Genomic DNA, 22,856 nt, shown 5'->3' on the forward strand with positions numbered 1-22,856 from the left:
CATATCCAAATGGAAGGACTCAGACCATAAGCTCTCAGGAACTATATGGAACTAAGTCTGTTTCTACTGCCAACCCCCCCCCCCCCCAGAACTTTTCAAGTGGATGTCTGAGTCTGGAAGTGCCTCTCTGTTGAAGGACACTGAACTAATACATTCCAACACATCAACAAGGACATACACAGAAAATGTCTAGCTTTGTTAACAATGGGAGTAAAAGATGATTATCTTAGAATGCAGATAAACAGATGCATAATCCCAGACATTACTTGATGAATACATGAAGGGCCAAAAATGAGTGGAAATAGGACTGTTACTCCAATATCAAAGCAAATATTCATCCAGAAAATTGATTTGTTGTCCAGAATATTACAACTAATATCAGACAAGAATGATGAAACAAATTGTTAAAACGTTTTGCTTTATTTGCAGGTGACATTTTAATATATTGAAATTACAATGTAGATTTGTTGACCTCCACATTTGATCCACATTAATCAAACTAGGATTAACTTAGAGACCAGAAAACTTCATCCATCTTTTATTTTGTTATCTTCTCTAAGAAGCTAGCAGAAACAAATGTTGAATTAATAAAATCACAAGTATATAATCTAATTCAGAAATCTCACTGATGTATTCCTTTTGAGTAAAGACTAGCTGTAGTAAAATTTATCCTGCTCCTAAAATCCATATACTACCAGTTTATTATGATGTAGAAATATTTACTTCTCAAAATTTTTACCCAGTGAATTTGTGCATCAGCTTGATGTGATACTAGGATTGCCAAAGACAGTGGCTTTGGTCTCCCAAGTATTTTATCTGTTCCCTGTCATCATGACTAATCCTTGTTAAACTGTCTTAATGCCGTCTGCAATACTCACTGTCAGGAGGTCCACACCTTCATTCCCCATGGGTCTTGCCTGATACTAACAATCAGGCTTTACTACCAAAAAATACTTCTTTCATGAGTACCATAAGTTGTTGTGTTTCTTAATCATACACAATAATTCAGTACATCTCTACTCAAAGTATTTCTCATCACCTTCATTGGATGTTTTTAAAATGTTTCCACTGTATATGTCGTTATACTAAGATTGTTAAAAATATTTGGTGACCTAAAGGCCTAACGTTCTTACTCCTCATTGATCTCAACACCTCATTAACTCCTTAACAACTGATCATTTTGCTGATCATTGTCCTCGCTGTGTTTTTGTTTGCTGACTGAATAGAAATTATAATCACAAAATAATTTAATATTTTCTCATGGGACTTTCTGTTGGTGGTACTGATATAATCACTTGTACATCACCTATAGTTTGGGCTTCTACCAGCTGGACCTTGAATATTAAAGTAACTTTTATTGTATGAATATAAGTAATAAAAGTATCCACGGTAGAAACTGCGCTGCAAGCAGATAAATTGTCAAAGTAAATGTAAAATAAATATTGGAATCTGCTTGATGGCGCACCAAGGAGAACTTGGGTATATAATATTCAGCACATCTATTCAGACCCAAAATACGATACACAGCAAAGCCACAGTTCAAATGTCTGTTATAGGTAGTATGAAAAAAGTCTTTTCAGACCCAAATACATATTGTTCAACATGAGCCACAATTCAAACAGCTTAGAATCAAACGAACAGTCTATTCAGACCAAACCTGGTATGTTATTCGAATAATCCTCAGGCAAAAAACGGAAAAAGTAATCCAAAGTATAACAGCTTTATTCAGATGGATGGTGAGCGCTTTCGCTAATAAGCTTTTTCAAACCAATACAAAGCCTGCTGCATCATGACATTTTATATATCAAAGCATTAATTAATTATTCAATTAAAAGGTCAATTATATATTAAACTGCTTCCTTACTTAAAGGCATACAATATGATACATGCACAGAAATACATAGTCAGATACATTTAAAACTTTAATATAAATAGTTTAAAAATTAGATTAAAAACATATACTGATATCTATAAATACATTAAAATCATGTGCCTATGCCTAATAGTAATTTATAATATACTAAGCAAAGTGAAATTTTAAAAAACCTAGCGTCTTCTGTTTTTCAATGCAGGTTTTAGTGGAATCCTGTCATTTAAGCCTGGGGGATTGTGTGATCTATGTTGTGTTGTAATAATCAATTTAATTATGGTAGTTCATTAGATATTGGTGGGGTAAAACCCTGTAATAAATGTAATTTTTGTGATCATATATGTGATATGAATATTTTCATACACCCAGTTACAGCTGAGATTTTTAATATAAGAGTTAATGCTAACTGTGAAACTAGGCATGTGGTCTATATGGCTAGATGTATATCATGTTTGTCTTTCTACATTGGCAAAACTGATATAAATGTTCTCTAATGCGTTCTTTCAACATTCTATCAGATACACATAAAATCCGAATTGAATGCGTTGTCTAAACATGTAATCCGTACTGACCACTCACATACATTTACGTTTTCTGTCTTACAAGTAATTCGAATTAATGATAGAAGGGGAGACGTTAGAAACATTACAGAATCAGCAGAAGCAGAATGGATAATAAAAACTAGATCACACAATCTCTGAAATCACTGAAAACTCAGGATATTCTTGCTGGTGTTTGCATAGTCCAATCTAAGCAAATGTCATATACTGCAATAGAAATAATGTAGAAATGTCTGACAGTGAAAATCAGTTATCTCTTATTTCTGTTCCTGTGTTTTATGCAAATCGATAATACAGAGATGTACAGAATGCAGTGGAGACTGTCCTAACCAGTAAGGATTTCTACACTGATATGGATTTAAATCCTTACTGGTTAGGACAGTCACCATTGCATGGCTAGGCTTACTTAGGCCGATAGCCTAGTACCTACCTGTGAATCTGATGCTGCCACTTTGGTCATTTCATATGATAGAATATAGACCATGACATGTTACAAATGGGGGGGGGGGGCATTTCTGGTGACGCATAATGACATTTGCATCTGATTTGATGAGAGCTCATTCTACATATTCTGGACAAATGCTTATCTCACCATTGCTTTCACAGTAGAAACAGAGTATAGTTCAAAATATAATTACTTTGTCATTAGTCTTGGTGATAAAAATGGACAGGCAGAGTAATCAATTCCTGGCTTATCTTCTGTACATTTAATTGAGCTTGGAGAGCACAGAATGTTTGGAGCCTTTAATTTATGCATGCAGAATAATGCCAAGTTTATACATGAATGGAATAAGGTTCAATGATTGCTCAAAGCATATTTGAGTACCTGAGTAATGGATGCTTTGCTTATTATCAGGGCTTCAGATAAATATTCATCCCTTTTTAAGTAAATGTGTAGAAGCTAAAGTTACTGTGTAAAGGAGTCTGCTACCATCCAGTTAAACATTTTGGTGGCTTGTCTTTTACTATGAGAAACTATCCAATTAACACAAACTAGCCACTGATAGATGCAGCTGCTGAGTGGGAAGGGAATTTTAATGCCCCTTTTAAGTATTTCCTACTTCTCAATCATTGCACCTTGGATTGGATTAAGGAGCACTTTCTGTTTGGCACAATTTAGTGAATGTGTTAGAGCATTTGCAGAACCCTGGCTGTTGTCAGATTGGCATAGATGATGTTACTGTACATGAATCTCAAGCATTTGCCAATTTCATTCTACCTGCTTATGCTATACATTATCTCACTTATAAAAGTTGCTACTTGGTAACATATGTTGCAGTCATCTTTTTATGGAATCAGCAACATTTCTACTCATTTGTGTAATGACATAGAAATACTGCAGGATGCATTAAATGAAGACACAATATGCCAGCTGCCAAAGATGTTTTAATGGTAGTATATGACCAAATTTAGTAAACTTCAAAGGCTTTGGTGTTTGTAAAGTTGTGTTATTGTTTATTTATTGTTCTGCTTATTCTTGAAAATCTTTGTTTAAAGCAGAGATGACACTGTTTCTGTTTTTCAGATATCACATTTTAAGATCCCTCGCTATGTGGTATTTGTGAAGAGCTATCCTCTGACGGTCACTGGCAAGGTATGCTTTTTGTTTCTCTGTTATTAAATTGCTAATATCCTTCAAGACTAGCTAAACAGTGGACAGTAAGGGTCTATGCAGACCACCTCAAAGCCCTATTTCCCTGTATTCTGTCTCCCACAGGTTGTTGAGGGGAGATGAGACATCATCAGACCCCACTCTGATGAACCTCCTGCATATCTGCAAAACTAACATCACCAGAATCGCCTAATCTAAAGACCTAAACCTTGTCTGTGATATAAATAGGACCTGGAGTTTTGATAAAGTAAATTTGTTGCTGTAGGATAAAAGCACTCAGCTGTTTTTGGAATAAAACTCATTTTCTTGTGAAGGCAAGTGGAGAAGTTCCTTTGGTTGTTAGATATTTGTTTTGCCCTTCAGCACCTTGGCTGAGTATCATTTTACTACTTTATAAGTAGGACCTGCTAGAAAGACCAGGTATGTATCCCAGAGACTACACCTTCTCTGGAACAAGCTCTCTATCCATGTGAAGCAGAGTTCCTCCCCAACACAATTCAAGTGTTACTTGGTCAGCTGGAAGGGGAACTGGAAATTTATCCCTGGTTTGGCACTAGTGTCTCTAATGGATACAGTCAGCCTGTAAATGGTTAATTTCCCAGGTCGTTGCTTGTAAATGTCTTATCTTCCAATCTCCTACTTACACTAGCAAGGGTACCAGGACTTGTCAGAGATTTGGGATGCATAGACAAGGTTAAAGAGGCCTCGCTGGGCATTAGCATTTTTTTTTTTTTTACTGGTCCTTCTCTTATTTCTACCCATTCTGTTCCCCTACCCTACCCTATCCCTAGTTCCCACCAACCCCTACATGCACTACTTTTATACCTTAACCATTCATTTTCCCCTCTCCTCGACTACTTCACTTCCCTTAAAAGCAATCACACACACACTTCTTCCTCATACCATACCACATTCACCCAATCAATACAATCATATCAAGTAAGGTGCATATCCACACCACTTTCCAAACTCCTAACATTACCTGTTTTGTTTTCCAAGCTTTCTCCACTACACCCTTCATCTTCATTAACTGCAAAACACTTCTCTTTCCTTTTCATCTGTTTGCCCTTACTGCACCACTAACAATACATGCAATCATTTGTTTACTCTCCCCTACTTCCAAAGTTTGAACACACTCATTCCAAACCTCCCTCCTCACATACACATTAACCTACCGTCATCGTGCTACTCGTCTTTGTCCTCTCATGTCTTCTCCTACTATCCTACCATTCCTTTTGTCGCACTAAATTACCTCCAGTAACCCTATCTCCTACCTCAACTCACTCTCCTAGAGACTTTCAAACTCATCATACATTCCTTATATCACCCTCTCTATTTAATTCATCTAATCCACTTCTGCCCAAGGTCAAAGTAATCTTCCACCCCTCACAACCACTAAAAACTAAACCTAAACATCACTAAGTTTCCTTCTGTTCTCTATTCCACCAAAAGATTATCACTATCAGGAGAATTGCTTCCCAACCCAGGCCCCCTCTCACGTACCTCAACTAACACTCACCGTACACAAACACCTTCCCGTCCCCTCAACTCCACCACCATACGCAGCATTCTTAAAGTCAGTGATCTCCATTCATTGATGGCTCACTACTCTCGTTTTAACTCTTTCAGAAACCTGGCTCAAACTCCACATCACTAATGATGAAATACTTCCTCCAGGTTACAACATTTTCTTCTCGGACAACAAATAAAGGGAGGAGGTGTAGCCATAATATACTCCAACCAACTTAACCCCCACTGTCCATTTCGCTCTCCAATTTTCACCCTACAGAACTCGTAATACTCAATGGTAAACTTAATACTGTCAAAAACTTTCTATTGCTGCATGGAAGAGCTCTCGGATCATGTAGCCCAGGCAGGTATGACCTTAGCCCTGAGTAGCATCTCGCCATCACCCAGAATGGTGCCACAGTATAAGGACAAAATGATTGACTTCAATAATTGGCTAAGTTTCTGGTGTCATTCAAAGGGGATCCTGTATCTGCCTGGGATGACATGATCGACAAACCACAATGCTTTGCAAGAGATGATTTGCACCTGTCGACCCTGGGATTCAGGTTACTGGCTAAGGCTCTTTCCATCCCTATAGTGCCTTTTTTAGGCAAGGTTCAAAGGACAAAACTACCACCATAACGGGTACAAGCAACCAACATCTGAAGGTAATGCTACTCAGTGCTAGAAGTCTAAATCTCAAGATGCACTCTCTCAAGGCTCTCCTAAAAATGGATAACATCAATATCTGTGTAGTAACTGAGACCTGGTTCAAAGCTCAAGAGAGCACCCGTACAATACGAGGTTACAACTCATACCACACTTTTTGGCCACCAAACCAGGACCGAAACACTAAAGGTGGAGGAGTTCATATTCACACCTCAGGCTGGTTGCCCAACACAATGCATCTGAAATTCTCCAGGTGCAACTAACACTAGGTAAGACTGCAGTACAAATTGTAGCTTGCTACAGATCCCCCACCATGCCCAAGATTCTCACTACACCTTTCTAAACATACTGGAAAATATTAAGATGCAACCAAACGCCCTAATACCGGGCAATTTCAACTACCATGCCATTAAATGGGAAAACTACTCCTGTACACCAACACCTTTGCTCAACGGTTCTTGGAATTGATAAATTCCAACACCCTAGAGCAACTAATTCATGGTCCCACCAGGGGTACCAGTATTATAGACCTGGTCATTACCAACATGGGAGATATTCTCCACACCAGTGGTCACTCCCTCGTTGGTCAGCTCAAGACCATAATCTAATCACCCTTGACATCCACATCCCCCCCCCTCCTTTAAGGAAATCTCCATAAAAAACTTTTCCAAAGCCAACTTCATGCTTCTCAAGTCAGAAGTAAACTTTGACATTCATGCAGATGGGAGCTGGGAAGTTCAAGTGCTGAATCCTACACTAATGGCACTGTACGAGCACATCCACTCGTGCATGAATTGTGCCATCTCAAATAGAACCAAGACACTGTCCTGTAAAAAAAAAGGAAGCCAATCTGGTGGTCCCCTGCCATAAACAAGCTGCACAACAGAAGTAAGAAACTGTTGCAGAAAAGAGGAAGAACCCAGAATTCAAAAAAACTCCCTCACCAGCCTCAGTAGAAAGCCGAGATCCCTCATAAAATCTTCCAAAGCTAGTTACGAAAACAAAATTGCCAAAGATTCCAAAGACAACCGCAAGGCATTTTATAGCTATGTCAAGAATCTAAATGGCAATACTCAGATCTGCTCTGAGCTACAGCAGAATGGCACTAGATATACTAAGCCCAAGGATATTGCCAATATCCTGACAGATTGTGCCAACTTTGCCCCCCCCCCTCACTCCCTAAAGGGCCCATCTCAATACCGAAAGAATGCCAAATTCCGGTAATCACGGCCACTCAGGTAAAAAAACGCACTCTCCAAAGCCAAGAATACAGCATCCATGGGACCAGATGACATCCCAGGCTGTGTACTGCATGAACTACAAAATGAACTGGCACCTCACCTATGTGTCATGTTTAATCATAGCCAAACCTCAGGCTTCGTGCCTACAGAGTGGCGCACAGCTACAGTCATCCCACTTCACAAGGGTCGATCCACTTTGGATCCCGGGAACTACCGTCCCATCAGTCTGACTAGCCTGATCTGCAAGGCCATGGAACGTATTATCATGGAACTTATGAACAAAGACATTGGCAACCTTCAAACACTGGACCCCACCCAGTTTGGGCTCATGAAGGGCCGATCTTGCCTCCTGAACCTGATAGACTTCTTCAAATCAGTCTCCAGAGGTGTAGATGAGGGTAAGGTGGTTCACACAGCCTACTTGGACCTTGCCAAGGCTTTTGACAACTATTCCCCACTCTGGAATCGTAGATAAACTTACTAAGCTGGGCATTAATCCCTACATCACTCGATGGGTTGAAAACTGGCTTACTGACAGAACACACACTGTAAAAGTAGCTGACTCTAAATCCAGCTCCAGACAAGTGACAAGTGGTGTACTACAGGGTTCTGTCCTGGCACCACTCTTGTTTGGCATCTACTTCTCTGAAGTGCAGGCCAACACTAAGGGATTATAGCTTACAAAGTTTGCAGATGTCTGCAAGCTGGGAGCCATTATTGAATCCCCAAATGATGCGGATATACTACAAAAGGGCCTTACCGAAACAGATGCCTGGTGCCAGAGCCATGGGCTCGAGTTAAATGCAAAAAAATGTATAGTTGTCCCCTTTGGAAAAAAACACATACCTGTGAACTACCACATAGTGGCAGTACACTAAACACCGAAAGTGTGATGAGACCTAGGGACACAGGTGGACAGTGGTCTCACCTTTGATGACCACATAGCCACAACAGTTAGAAAATCCTTCTACTTGCCACACCTCATCACTAAGGGCTTTTCATCCAGAAAAAAGGAGGTCATTGTCCCTCTGTACTCATCCCTCATTAGACCCATTATAGAATACAGTGCCCCGTTTGGTATGTACCTCACAAGACATCTGCAACAACTAGAAAGACTGCAGAAATAACTCACAAAAAGAATCACAGGCCTAAAGCAGATGTCTTATGCTGACCATCTAAAGAAACTCCAGCTATACTCTGTTGCATATCGCCTACTCGGAGGCGATCTCTGCCTAACATACAAGGCCATGTCAAACCCAGAGTTGTTGGACATGCTACACTTAAAGAAATCCCAATCCCTCCAAGCTACACGCTCCAGGGATCTTAACCTTGTCATCACGATGAATAGAACATGCTGGAGGGATAGTTTCCTGACCCAGAGACTCCGCATACTCTGGAATAGGCTGACCATACATGTCAGGCAGAGCGCCTCAATGGCTCTCTTCAAAAGGAACCTTGATGATTGCATGAAAGATGGGAAATTCACCCCGGGGATCACATCAGTAGCCCTGCTAGATAGGGGTCCAGGAAAGTAAATATTTGTGGGAAGCAATAGGCAGGGAATCATCATGGCTAGGCTTGTATAGGCCCTAGGGCCAATAGCCTAGTACCTACTTATGAACCAATATACATTTACCCAAGGGAATATCCCCATTTTAGAACATATTCTCTCCTGGATCACGCACAGCATACACAGTGAAACTGTAATACTAGGTGATATCAACATCGATTGTCAAACCCTTACACTGGGCTCCCCTAACTCTAATATTAATCTTCACAGATTCATACAAGTTATCTCTAACCTTACCCACTGTAGCAAACTTAGACTGTTCCTCTATCCTGTACTGGATCCTTGTATCCAATCCTCATCTCTACCACAACCCTAAAACTCTACCTCTTAGTAACCACTCTCCCACCTGCACCATATTAAGGCTCACAAATGTAAGGACTGTCAAAATCTCTCAAAATTCAGCCCTGACGCATTTAACAATAGACAGTCCTCCATAAACTGGTCATTCCTTACATACGTACCCCTAGAAGATGCCGTACAGAAATTCAACCACATCTTTCGCAATATTCTCAGCTCCCTTGCCCCTCCTCGGAAAGTCCAAGTAAAATCTCTCTTTGCACCTTAGCTGGTTGAATCCATTTGAACACTAATGGTAAAAAGGGACAATGCCTGAAAAACTGGTTAAAAACAAAATCCCCTATCCATCTCCAAACACATAAGCTAAGAAATCTTGCTAAAAGACCAATTAATAATAAGAAAAGTTTCTAGCAAAAACCTCAGACAAATCACCACAAAAATTCGGAGAAATTCTGGAACACTATAATAGGACCCTACATCCTGGTAACACCTCTACACTTAACCCCTGTCCCAACAACACTCTCTCCAAAACCGCCAATAGACTAAACACCTATGACTCCATCAGTAAATTAACCCAAAATAGTAACACCTCTCACCTGTCTAATTTCCCCTATCCTACCAGCCAAAATATCTCATTCTCACTCGGACCTGTTCTCTCTAGCTATATAAAGACCCTACTAAGCAAATAAAGCCTAGCTCTCCATCTGCTGATAACGCACCTGCCCCCTTCCTTAAGCTTGTTGCAGACTCTGTTTGCCTACCCAATCTGCATCCTTCTTAAATGATCTATCAGTGAATCTACTGCCCCCAGTATCTGGAAACAGTTTTATATTATACCAATCCATAAAGGATTTTAATCCACTGAACTATCTAAATATTGGTCCATAGCCATTTTGTCTCCTCTCTCTAAACTACTTGAAAAATGTGTACACAAGCTAATCATGAGCTAACTCCAACACAACACAGCTTCCATCCTAACCACAGCACTACATCAGCTCTAATTTCTTTCACACACAATTGTTCAGGCCAGAGACAATAACAAATTAAGCTCCTGCCTTTTTTTAGATATCTCCTTTTAGATCTCTTCAAAGCATTTGACACAGTCTCCCACCAGAAGCTCCTCACAAAACTATCAGACCTTAGTCTCTCTAATCCTACTATTACATGGTTCTCAAGGTACCTCACTAACGGACAACAGTCTATCAAATGGATCTCTTCCTACTCTCCCTTTCTCCACATCATGTAGTTCCCTAAGGCTCCATACTCTGTCCACGTCTATTTAACATCTTCAGTAACTGCCTCCACACCATCTATTCTCACTCCCCCTTATGCAGTATTCCAACAATTCCACAAATCATCTCTACTTTTGAGAATCTCTCTGACCTTCACTCTTTTCCTCAAAACTCTTTCAGTTCCATTGAAAACTGACTTACTGAAATCAACTCATACCAATCACAAAAAAAAAAACATTATTCCTCCCAAAATCCCTTGCTCATCATAAACCTACATTTTCTGTCTCATGTCATCCATGCAGAAACACCCGCTAAGCTTCTAGGAGTTATCACAGACTATTAACTCAAATTTTGACCTTACATGTATATTACAGCATAAAAAGACTCGTCAAAAGTTAGGATTGCTATACAGAAATAAAAAAAAAAATTCCTCACCAATGATACTAGACTCTTCCTTCTTTCTAACCTTCTCTACAGCTGTCAGATCCTAATAATCTACAATCCACTCTAAAAACTAAACTCAAGCTCGCTTACAATAAAGTAGGTATGTTCACTGCCAGCCAACCCAACAACTCCCACCTTTGCTTCTCCTTCAAATCTATTAACTGGTTAGAATTCTCCCACCAGCTACATCTACTTCAGCTACTCATATACTCCATACTCAACAAACCCACCTCCTGTTCTGCCATCTCCTCTAGTCCTCTATATAGTCCTGTTCAGACTTTATGGATCTAAGGCCAGGCCTCTTAGAAATATACAAGCCCAAAAGAACAATTGGCCAACAACTATACAGCTAATCAACAGACCTAGTATGAAACAAACTATCCCTCATCATCAGAACCATATCCAATACTCATGAATTCAAAAAAGCCCTAAAAAAATCTACTAAACCTTTGGACCTGCTCCAGCCGAAGCCCAGATTAACTTTTCTCACAATGAAGTACATTGTACTCTTGTCTGTCCTGCTCATGATTTCTCTACCAAGTTGTATCCTTTCTCCAAGGTAAACACTCCTGAACTTTCTCATCAACTCTTCTATCTACTATATCGACTACCTCATTCACATATCTAATCTACCTCGTCTAAGACGTATTTAATTACTGCATTTTTGAAACTTCCTTGCCTATATAACCTTCTCTGTTACTAGACTTTTGATTGTATTTATAGTTTTTGTATATAAAGTACTTTGCTTGGTGCTTTTCTCCCCGAGTCTCTGCTGAAAAAGGGTTCATGCCCAGTCAGACATACCTGATTAACAAATGTCAAAATAAATGAATGAAAATGTAAACAAGCACCCATGATGGCATTGAGTCAGAGCTGATGCAAACTTATTTGCGTTTACTTTTCATCTCTCAAGTTTAGCTGATCTGTGAATATTTTAACCATGAGCAAGGACACTGGGCAAGAGTAGATGCAATATTATTCTCTATTATTTATGAATTTCATGCTGCAACACTATCTTTCTCCCACCTGCTGTGACCATTCTGATTTCATACTCCAATTTCTTTAAATGGGTAGGAATGGAAGAATATTTACAATGTTTAATCAGGTATGTGCTAAAGTATTTTACCATATGGATCATTTAATGCTTAAAATCAGTGGCCTTATTTAATGATGTGCTGGCAATCACCACCACCTTTCAGATATTCATCAAACGTGTAGTGTACATGTTATCTTGGCATAGTGAAGAGTTAATGACAATACATTGCTTTGCATCCTGTTCCTATTTGTGACGAGGCATAGTGATTCTGCACATGATGAATATGCTATAAGCAGCAGCCATGAGCATAAAGTGTAACATCAAATGTCAGGATTATACCTGTAAATGTTGGCGCCACAAGAATCTGACCAAAATCTGTATATTGAATATTCTTTTCAGAAGGCACATTAAAAAGCAGCAGGCATTGAGAAGCTTAAATGTAATCACATTTGTTATGTCCAAGTGTCCTCTAGTGCCAGACATCTATAACAGATAATGAAACAATACATTTATTCCCATCAGTACTGTTTAGTTGATCACTCCTCACTTTCACTCATTTTCTGCTATAAAGCAGAAGAAATTTAATGCTAAATTACACTCCTTTTAGTCCTCACCACTCGAGCTTAATCCCTTTTTTCAGTGGACTTGATACATAATTTTCAAAATGTCATGCAAGGGGCTATAATCAATATTCACTCTTGGGAGCACTGCTATGTAAAATATGTTGCATAACTCTCAAAGATAAAGAAGACCAAGGCAAGCAATGCTAATTAAGCTTAATACATGGGACTGCAGGGTGAGGTATCTGATATTTATTCTTGTGCATGGTTTTCTGTGGTTGCATGACTGCAATGTTCATTAGCACATGCATGTAATTTTAAATCAACGTTAAACTAAAGAACAAGACTGTAATGGAGCTAGACACAAAAACATATGAAGCACTAATACTGTTCACTATAAACATAGATGCAGCTTACGTAAGCATTCTAAATATGCAATGTGGTACTGCCTCTGCAGAATTTATTATAGGTGGAAATTGCAGATGGAGGAGGTGGGGACTGAACCTGGCAGTATACATTAATACCGCAGACAATAATTTACACTATAATAACTCTATGATTACAAGTAATGCCATTTTCCTGCAACTTTTGGTTTTGTTCTGTCAGGTCTCTTTGCTACAGATGAGAACTAACTGAAATATTAAAGCATGCATGGTCACATGAAGAAAAAAAAATTTAAACATGTAGTTTAACTTAATGGCAGTTTGAGCTAGCCAAAAGGTCAAGACTGGAAGTTGCAGATTTGAAATAAAAGTCCAAGAGGCTTATGCTTTTTAAGGCTAGTCAAGTACATGCAGTTAGAATGAGCTAAAACCCACCTATTTGTTGGTATGCTTGTTGCACCCATGATTCACAAGTTTATCAGCGGCACTGAAATGAAGTCAGCATTTAGAATTAATTTTGAGTTTAATATGTTCTTCATAAAGAATACTACTGCAGTAGCTCGCAATGCTTGAGAATTAGCTGTAAGCAGACATCTCTGTTCTGCCCAGCTTCCAGACCTTGAGACATATACAGAGAAAAGCTGGTCTCTCCTCCCCATGCTGAACATGTATGCAAGATATTTGGTAGAAAAGGTAGACCAGGCTACACAATGTTTAGCCTCTTAGAACGATCATAAGTGTTTCCGTTGGATTTGTCCAGGTGACTTCTAGACCAATGTAATAAATACCCAAACTGGGAATGTCTTTCTCTCTAATAATGATGCTTGATTTAATTTTGCTGCATTGTATTGTATTGATTTTGGTCATTTTCTCTTGAAAGTTATCTGAGCCTGTGTTCTTAAAAATATTGATTGAGTGCACCTGTCTGGGACAGAGTCTGCCAAAAGACTATCGGATTCAGTGAGTTTTCTGCTTGTGCAAGAGCCACCAGAGTGGTCTTCTGAACACTGCTCTCTTTTATGATAGACCTTTCTTTGTGGAGCATAAATCATCTGAATTTTTCTTGAACATAAAAAGCCTCTGACTGTAGACCAGGATGATGGTCTTTTCTCCCATACGAGAACCTTTCTCTGGTGGCTTTGGTAACAAAAGCTGAAGCTGCATTGCAGATGGACAAGTGTAAAACATTAGCTTTGGGAGATTATGAAGACAGCATGCGAGACTCTTTAGTGACTCCACCACGTCTGTGAGTTTCAAGGCGTTGGTTCCAGGGATGCTATGCCTTGTCCTCCTTTTGCTGCAGTATCAGTGTTCTCCATTTCTGCATAAGAGGCTACTGGTGGGACTGAGGTCTTGCAACCTAGCCAGGCCTTAATTAAAATCCTTGCTAAGTCACATTTGGCTGCTGGTTTCTTGGCATCCACAGTGTTCCAGCCAAAGCTCTGCAACATTGAGTACTACACATTTTAGTATTCCACCTACTTTTTTCTCCCCTAATATCCTCCAGATAAAGGAGCAGTGATTATAGCAGATCTTAAATCCTGATCAAACCCTCTTGCAGGTATCTTTGGTTACAGATTCACTGAAAATTCATAGCAAATTGACAGAGTGCTTGTTGTGACAATCCCTGGGAGAGCCCTTAACATCTGACAGTTTTTTCCTCCACAGAAAGTGAACCTTCCCTGAAGTGGTTTTCCGACTGTGATCTCAAGGAATAGTAGATCTTACATCCACCATTTAGCTCCTTTTTCCCCTAGAATTTCAGACAAATAATGAACTACTACTATTTTCTGTTTTTAAACATGAGTAAGTGTCCTTCAGAGAGGTCATCATAGACAAACATGAGGTATTTTGGATTCCCAAGTATTCTGGAGTGAAGTCATTGGCCATTCTTCCAGTTTTTCAGGCATTCAGGAGTACCTTTGATGTTTCACTGAGGAAGCAGGTTCACAATCATTTTAAAGGGGAGAGGAAAACTTCAGATAGTGACATAAAATCCTGTTGCAGACCCTGCAATGATTTTATGGGATTGGTCCAAGCTGGTGCCTTCTAATTACTTTGGTGAATGACTAACAAAGTCACAGTATAGGTAGGTTTGTGAAGAAAGTGTGTACAGCATTTATGTTGAGGATAAGGGCTATATATTACAAAACTCATTTGTTTCATTACCGTGCTAATATTCCCAGACACATGGAACACCTGGTAGAAGAGATGCGTAATATTGCCCCGACGCAAAGACTTTGACGACTTTGGAATATGATCAAGGTCTATATACGTGCAGTTAAATGCAGCTATGATTCTGTTGATGTCTGCACCACATCAGCTGCATCTGACTTGCTGTTTTGAAGACATGGCTAGCTGAAGATCCAGCCTTTGCCAGATGTAAAGTTAAGAACAATTTCTCAGTGTTCCTTTGGACAAAGATCTTTTGTTTGAATCCTCACTCCCTTCACAAAATGTTAAAAGGCTGGAGGAAAAGGGCAAGACTGTACAAAAAGCAGTTGTTCCACCTTCCCCAGTGTCTAAATGTAGCCTAACAAAGGTCCTGTTATAGAAAGCATTCCCATGTGGAATAATGTAAACAAAAGAAGGCCTCTGAAAAAAGTCACTGAAAAGGTGCAGGGGCCAAGGCAAAGAAAATGGCAGAGGGAATTGTGCTTCTGTTTACCAGGAGAACTCCTTGGCGTTCACAGTCACAAAATATCATACATGCTATTTCATTAGTGTTACAAGGTCATAATACTACAGACCAGTATCATAAGTCTCTATCCAACCATTTATCTTGTGCCTTAAAGTGACTATCTCTGTCTAATAGATGAAGTTAAATGAATACTAAATGCGAAATGTGTTAACATGCTTGTGAAAAACAGATGATCTGCCCAAAATAGTTATAATGAACTAACTGGCAATATAAAGCCACAGCAGTCTAACATTTCCTATCTGATATAATTATTAATGACAGCACAACAGGTTTTCAACTTTTCACTTCTATTCAAATATACATATAAGTATGCAAACTTATTTTGGAGACTGTAGAGGGTCATACCCCAATAATCAGCTTACTGGAAGATAAATACCTTTCCAGTACCCGACTCAAAGATAAATCTAAACATATGCCCTCCAAACCACATCTACGATATGTCTGGTTATCTCAATTGCCGCTACAGGACTTTGATTCATCAGATTTTTTAACACTATTTATGTATTAGTTTGCTGTCCTCTTTATGTACAAATGCCAAAGAAACCCGTCTGTTAACAAAAGTAGTCCACGAAATTTTTTTAGCTTCTCTCAAGTCCACCTCCTGAAGAACAAGAGCTACACCTGCCATGAAATTTTATATCCATCTTCTAGTTATTTCTTTTTTCAGGACTGATTTTTTTTTCATTTTAGTACATATTTGTTTAATATACTCCGTTAAAAAATAAGCTGCTTATGTCAGTTCATATTGGTTTACTTCCTGATGATTCCTCATGCCTGCTATAACCAAAAAAACTGTTCCCAGCTCCTCAGAATCTCCTGGTAGCTCAAATGTCTAAAACTGCAGTAAGGGCATTAGATCTGGACTGTGCAGTATACAAAATGGTTATGCACACTCTTCCATGCAAATATTCTAAACCACCTTGAAGGCCACATACTTGAGCAATTTAAAAATTAAAGACCACAAATAAGGACATATTTCAGTGTGTGACAGTTCTTCCACTACTGTAATTTCCTGTGTCTATATACACAGACATGTTTCCTGGCCTTGTAATCCCTACTAGAACTGTCCTTTCATTCTTGGAACCTCCCATCTCACTTCAGTATCAGACAAAGGAACACTGGAAGAGTTGAATAACAAAAGAGTAGTTATTCCTTTCTGTCTAGCAATGTTTACCATCCTATCCAAGTCCAGCCTCATCACATTTATCCATTACCTATGCCAAGGTGCCTCAGTCACCTGAACACTAGATTTTCTCTTTAAAAATTAGTTTTGTCCAATGTATCCACCCCCTTTTTTAACCCATCAACATCAAACTCAACCAAGGCTTGTATGTCTTGTTGACAAAACACCAGCGGGATCTGTTTAATGATATAAGGTGGCTCCTTTCTTTCCTATAATATCCACACTATCAAATTCCAAGTATTTATCACTTGGCATTAAGGTCATCTGCTGTCATATAGTTTTGATAGGTTTGCATATATTTTCTACAGTTTAACTGGACAGCTCCAGAATATAACTGAGAATCATGAACATTTAAACCTACTTCCAATAACACTCCAGGTTTTTCTTCCATTCCATATGAATTCCCTTCTGTTCTTTATATATATATATATATATATATATATATATATATATATATATATATATATATATATATATATAGTTTAGTTATATATATATATTTGGGACAGTGAATGGAAAAACTTGAAAAATATACAATAGGAGTGTCACCAGAAAATATGTTCTTGCATCATTTTATCCAATTTCAACACTATCCTCTACTTCCTAAGATCATCTTTCAACACTTGTCATTCTGCATATATTTTAGTCACTGGAGCTTCAACTGAGGCATCTATCCATAGTTCCAAGTATTTCATAAAGGGCGACTCCCATAAATAATAAATAGTAATGACTCTTCAGGCTATTAGATGGTGCATAATTCACAGCAATACATCTCCTCCTGCATTAATTTGGTCCTAAAAATTTATCATACATTTCTGTGACATTATGCTCAGTGGCAGAGCTGAATCCTAGCTGGCTGTGATTGATTCTATAACCATCGGGGATATACAAAGATGATACAAGTATACTTTTTGCACTTAATCTGTTTCAGTGATGGTTAACAAAACTGTACTGCATTTATTTATTTGCTTGATAGAATATTGCTGATCTCTGTCTGCAAACTGTACTGCATTTATTTATTTGGTGACTTTGGAACTGCCTGCCCGTGCTGTAAATTTGATTTTGGACACTCCTCCCAGTCCCATCTCAATTGCTCACTCAACGGAGTACAGTGGGTTCATTGGGAAGGACTACGCCCTTGCTTCTTTGATTTTGGACACTCCCCCCAGTCCCATTGTATCGTCTCAGTCTACTGTGTACAGAGAGCATTTGAGAAGGCTAGCCCCCTTAGTTTCTTAATCTTTAATTATTTTCTGTTTCCTCCCTCTCCGCTTAATTTTTTTGTTAACGCTTTATTCAGCTGCTTTTACTGTAATTGGCTTCTTCCTACTTTATTACCTTATTTTGCTTTGCTGCTTGCTCTTAAGTGGTCAAGTGCTTTTATTCTACAGCATTTATTACTGCTTGTTAGTAGATGATTAAATTTATCTGTTATTCTAACCCGCCTAGTTTTGGTTTTAGCACTTGCAGGCCAGTTATTTTAGATTTAAGGAGGTTTTTGTGGTCTACTGTCTTCTGGACAAACCCTTATCAAAGCCCTCTGGCCACAAGTCCACCCAAATATTCAGAACACTGTCTGGACAGTTCCCATCAGTGTCTCCTGCCAGCCTGATCGACATGGGCATACTGAGACAGTGTAGCAACCGCCTCATGTTCACTGACAGCCCTCTTCTTCTAGCAAATAATTCTTCTACTTGAGAGAAATGCATCTACATCAGTAATCTGGAACCCATGCTATCTCACGCCACAGTCAGTACTCCTGACAAAGTGGAGATTGCCAGCACAAACACCACATCGCTCACCTCACATAGCCAAGCACAACACACACCCCCCTATGCAGAGGTCCTCAATAAAAAACTTACCTAAACACCAAAGACCTCCAAACACACTTACAAACATTGTTCACACAACACCAAACACATCACACACAGCGGACAACACACCAGTGTCTCACAGACAACACCGCCCTTTAGGCATAACCATAAACCGACACAGCCCATTAGGCATAACCATAAACCGATACAGCCCATTAAGCATAACCATAAAACCGACACAGCCCATTAAGACCGACGCAGCCCATTAGACATAACCATAAATCGACACAGCCCATTAGGCATAACCATAAACCGACACAGCCCATTAGGCATAACCATAAAACAAGCATACTAGTCATTGGCGACTCAATTTTGAGATGCACAGATGACAGACCTCGATGTTTTGCTAGAGATGACCTCCACCTGTCACCCCTGGGATTGCAGATCCTGGCCAAGGCTATTGCCTCCCCCATTGTGCCTTTTTTAGGCAATGTCCCAAAAACAAATCTTCTAACATAAAAGATCTGTCAAAAAGAAAATTGAAGGTCATGCTGCTTAACGCTAGGAACCTTAAACTGAAAATGCACTCATTGGAGTCTCTCCTCACACTGGAAGATGCCAATGTCTGTGCAGTTACAGAAACTTGGTTCTGGGCTATGGAGAGCACCCCTGTCTTAACAGGCTGTACTTCATTCCACACATTCCGACCATAAAATGACATTGGGAAGACTAAGGGTGGTGGGAGTCTTTATCTTCATTAAGGACAGGCACACCTCCAGACTGGTTTGTCCACATGATGCACTGGAACTACTCCAGGTGCAACTGACAGTTGGCAAAACACCCATCCAAGTTATAGCCAGCTATAGACTTCGTCTGTGACTCAAGACACGTATTCCTCCGACCTGGACCTACTTGACTCCATCAAGGTACCCCCTAACACCCTGATCCGAGGTTACTTCATCTACCTCACTGTAGACTGAGTGAACTATTCCTGCAGTAATGCACTCGCCCAACAATTCCTTGATTTCATCAATTCTAATGCACTACACCAGCTTGTCTCATCCCCCACAAGGGGGGATAACGTTTGAGAAGTTCTCACCAACCTGGGTGACTGCTGCACCACTCCCATAGTATGATCTTCCCTGGTGAGATCAGATCATAGACCTGCCTCATTCGAAGTTTCTATACCACCCCCCCCCCATCTTGTAACCAGGCTAAAAAGAACTTCTCTAAAGCTGACTACAACCTCCTAAGGGAGGGTTTCGGTAGCTTCACACCACCGCCCCCCCCCCCCCCCCCCCCAGGATGCAGACAACTTTGCTGAACAGTACTCCGATGCAGTATACAAGCACCTATACAACTGCATGGACTCTGCCATACCCAACATAACTAAAACCTGCTCCTCAAGGAAACACAAACCGGTCAGGTGGACATCTTCCATCAACAGGCTTTACAAAAAAAGGAAGAAACTGTTGTCCAAGGGTAAAAAGGAACAAATTACAAACTGGAAAAACTCCCTCCTTAGCCTCAACAAGCAAATTAGATCACTAGTGAAAACCTTCAAAGTCAATTCTGAATTGAAACTAGCCTCCAAAACAAAGGGAAACCACGAAGCCACCTTCAGTTACATCAGCAACCTGCATGGCCCATTCGACAGCCACAATACTTGTCCAAAACCTCACATCTCCATAGATCATTAAAGGCCCTATCCAAAGCAAAGAACACAGCTTCCATGGGACCTGATGGTATCCCAGGCTCTATTCTGCACCATCTGCATCAAGAACTACCTTTGTCATTGAGCACCCTATTCAACCACAGCCTATGTACAGGCTTTATTCCGGCAGAATGGAGAAATGCCATTGTCATCCCCTTGCACAAAGGTGGTGCCACTCCTGACCCTGAAAACTATTGCCCCATTAGCTTGACAAGTCTGATCTGTAAAGCCATGGACCATATTATTATGCATCTCATAAATAAGAACATGAGCAATCTCCAAGCACTACTCCACCCAGTTCAGATTCGTCAAGGGCAGATCTTGCCTGTTGAACCTGGTTAACTTCTTTGAGACAGTCACCAAGGCCCTGGATGAGGGAAAGTCAGTACATACAGTTATCTTGACTTGGCCAAAGCCTTTGACACAATCCCTCACTTCGGGCATCATTGAAAAGCTAACACAACTTGGCATAAATCCCTATCTTATCAGGTGGATAACCAACTGACTCACCAGTAGGACCCACAAGGTCAAAATAGGTGCCTCCACCTCCGACAGCAGACCTGTCACTAGTGGTGGTCCCCAGGGATCTGTCCTGGGATCCCTACTGTTTGGCATCTACTTCTCAGAGGTCCTGGTAAAGACAAAACACCTGTGGCTGTCCAAGTTTACAGATGACAGTAAGTTGGGTGCTGTCATTGACTCCCCCAAATGTTAACATACTGCAAGAGGGTCTCACAGCAACAAATGACTGGTGCCAAAGTCATGGCCTTAAGTTAAATGCAAAAAAAAAAAAAAAAATCATCATACCATTCGGCATCATCATGGCCCCTACTGATTACCACATCGATGGCAAGCCCTGAAGCACACAACCTGTGGTGAGAGACCTGGGTGCACAGGTTGACAACTATCCCTCATTCGACCATCATGTAGTGACAGTGGTTGGAAAAGCCTTTTACTTGGTTCATCTCATAAGTGAAGGGATTGCATTCAGAAAAAAGGAAGTTATTACCTCTCTGTACTCCTGCCTCATTAGGCCAGTAATTGAGTGTAACACCCCATTTGGTATGTACCTCTTCAAACACCTGCACTAACTGGAAAGGCCACAGAAATACCTCACAAAGAGAATCCATGACCTCCAACACCTGTCCTATGTGGACAGGCTCAAGTCACTATCACTCTACTTTGTATCATACAGATTGCTCAGAGGTGATCTGTGTCTCACCTACAAGACAATCTCAGACCCTGCCCTACTAGAGATGCTCCATATCTGTAAGTCTAACTCCTCACACAATACCCACTTGAAATACGTAAATCTAATATGCAACATCAACAGAACCTGCTAGAGTGACAGGTTCATCTCCCAGATGCTGCCCCATCTTTGGAATAGACTTCCTATACATGACAGAGTACCTTGCTGACCCTCTTTCAAACACAACATTGATGAGTGGATGGGAAACCACAAATTTGTCCCAGGAGTTCCACCTTGTCCCAGGAGTTCCACCTGTCCCTCGTTGACAGGTGCTGACTGTGGTTTCTTTTTTGGGGTAAACTCTTGGCTAGGCTTGAAAGGGCTCCAGGGCCATTAACTTAGTAACATTGTATGATCCTGTGATCCATATATATTTACTCTTCAAAAGAAATATGGCAAACTAACATCCAGTCCTCTGAAACTTATCAACACATCATCAGATAGAGAGATCTCGGTCCTAATCAGCCTCCTTATAGTAATGTAGGTTAGATTGTCTAATCTAAATTGCCAGTGGTTCAAGATACACTGCATATAGGAGGGGCAATGGACGGTCTAATTTCTCTACTCATTTGAAAATGAAGGGCTAGACCCCCCACAAGTTTGTAATCTTGCCTCTGAACTTGTATTAAATAGCCTTACTTGTCATCAAAACCTTAAATAAAACTAGAGTCTAGTAAATCTCAAGTGGGATAGTACCCTTCCACCCTTTCAGAGGTCTTTTCTGCGTCTAAGCTGACCCCCACCAGATTATGGTTCGACTGTGTCAAATACATGAAATGTCTGTCTGAATTATATTAACAAACATTTTTATCTGCACTGATCAAGACAAATTAAATGCAGAAGTTCACATTGCATACAGGCCTGTCCCACTGCCACAATTTATAATCAGGGTTCAAAATACAAATTAAGTTACAAGACGCTGCTGGAGTTGAGCCTTTACCCTATTCAGGGTGTAATATTACTGGCTTGCTTCTTTAATGGAGCACTTTCCTTATTCTGAATTAAGTTATTCTATAAATTCAAAGAGCAAGTAGCAAGCATATCTTTATAAAGTCTTCATGTTCATACTGTTATACTATAACTACGTTTGTTTCCCTGCTGCTTGAAAATCCATTATTTCCAACAACGTTTTTGCAGAAGACACTCTTCTTTTCTTCTTTCTGATACCCCAGTGATCTCCCTCGTTTCAGTTTTGCTGATGTATTTGAAATA

The 22,856-nt window shown here is 39.9% G+C and overlaps 1 protein-coding gene across 1 annotated transcript in view; it reads left to right on the forward strand.

Moving 5' to 3' along the window:
- The window catches only part of LOC122812920 (medium-chain acyl-CoA ligase ACSF2, mitochondrial-like), a 910,993-nt gene that overhangs the window by 854,871 nt on the left and 33,266 nt on the right, over positions 1 to 22,856 (forward strand). Inside the window, exon 15 of the mRNA XM_044084978.1 lies at positions 3,956 to 4,024. Coding sequence (XP_043940913.1) covers positions 3,956 to 4,024 — 69 coding nt within the window. The remainder of the gene's footprint in view (positions 1 to 3,955; positions 4,025 to 22,856) is intronic.

The sequence above is a fragment of the Protopterus annectens genome, chromosome 10.part0 (assembly GCF_019279795.1).
Source record: "Protopterus annectens isolate FY-2018-M chromosome 10.part0, PAN1.0, whole genome shotgun sequence".
Taxonomy (NCBI): domain Eukaryota; kingdom Metazoa; phylum Chordata; order Ceratodontiformes; family Protopteridae; genus Protopterus; species Protopterus annectens.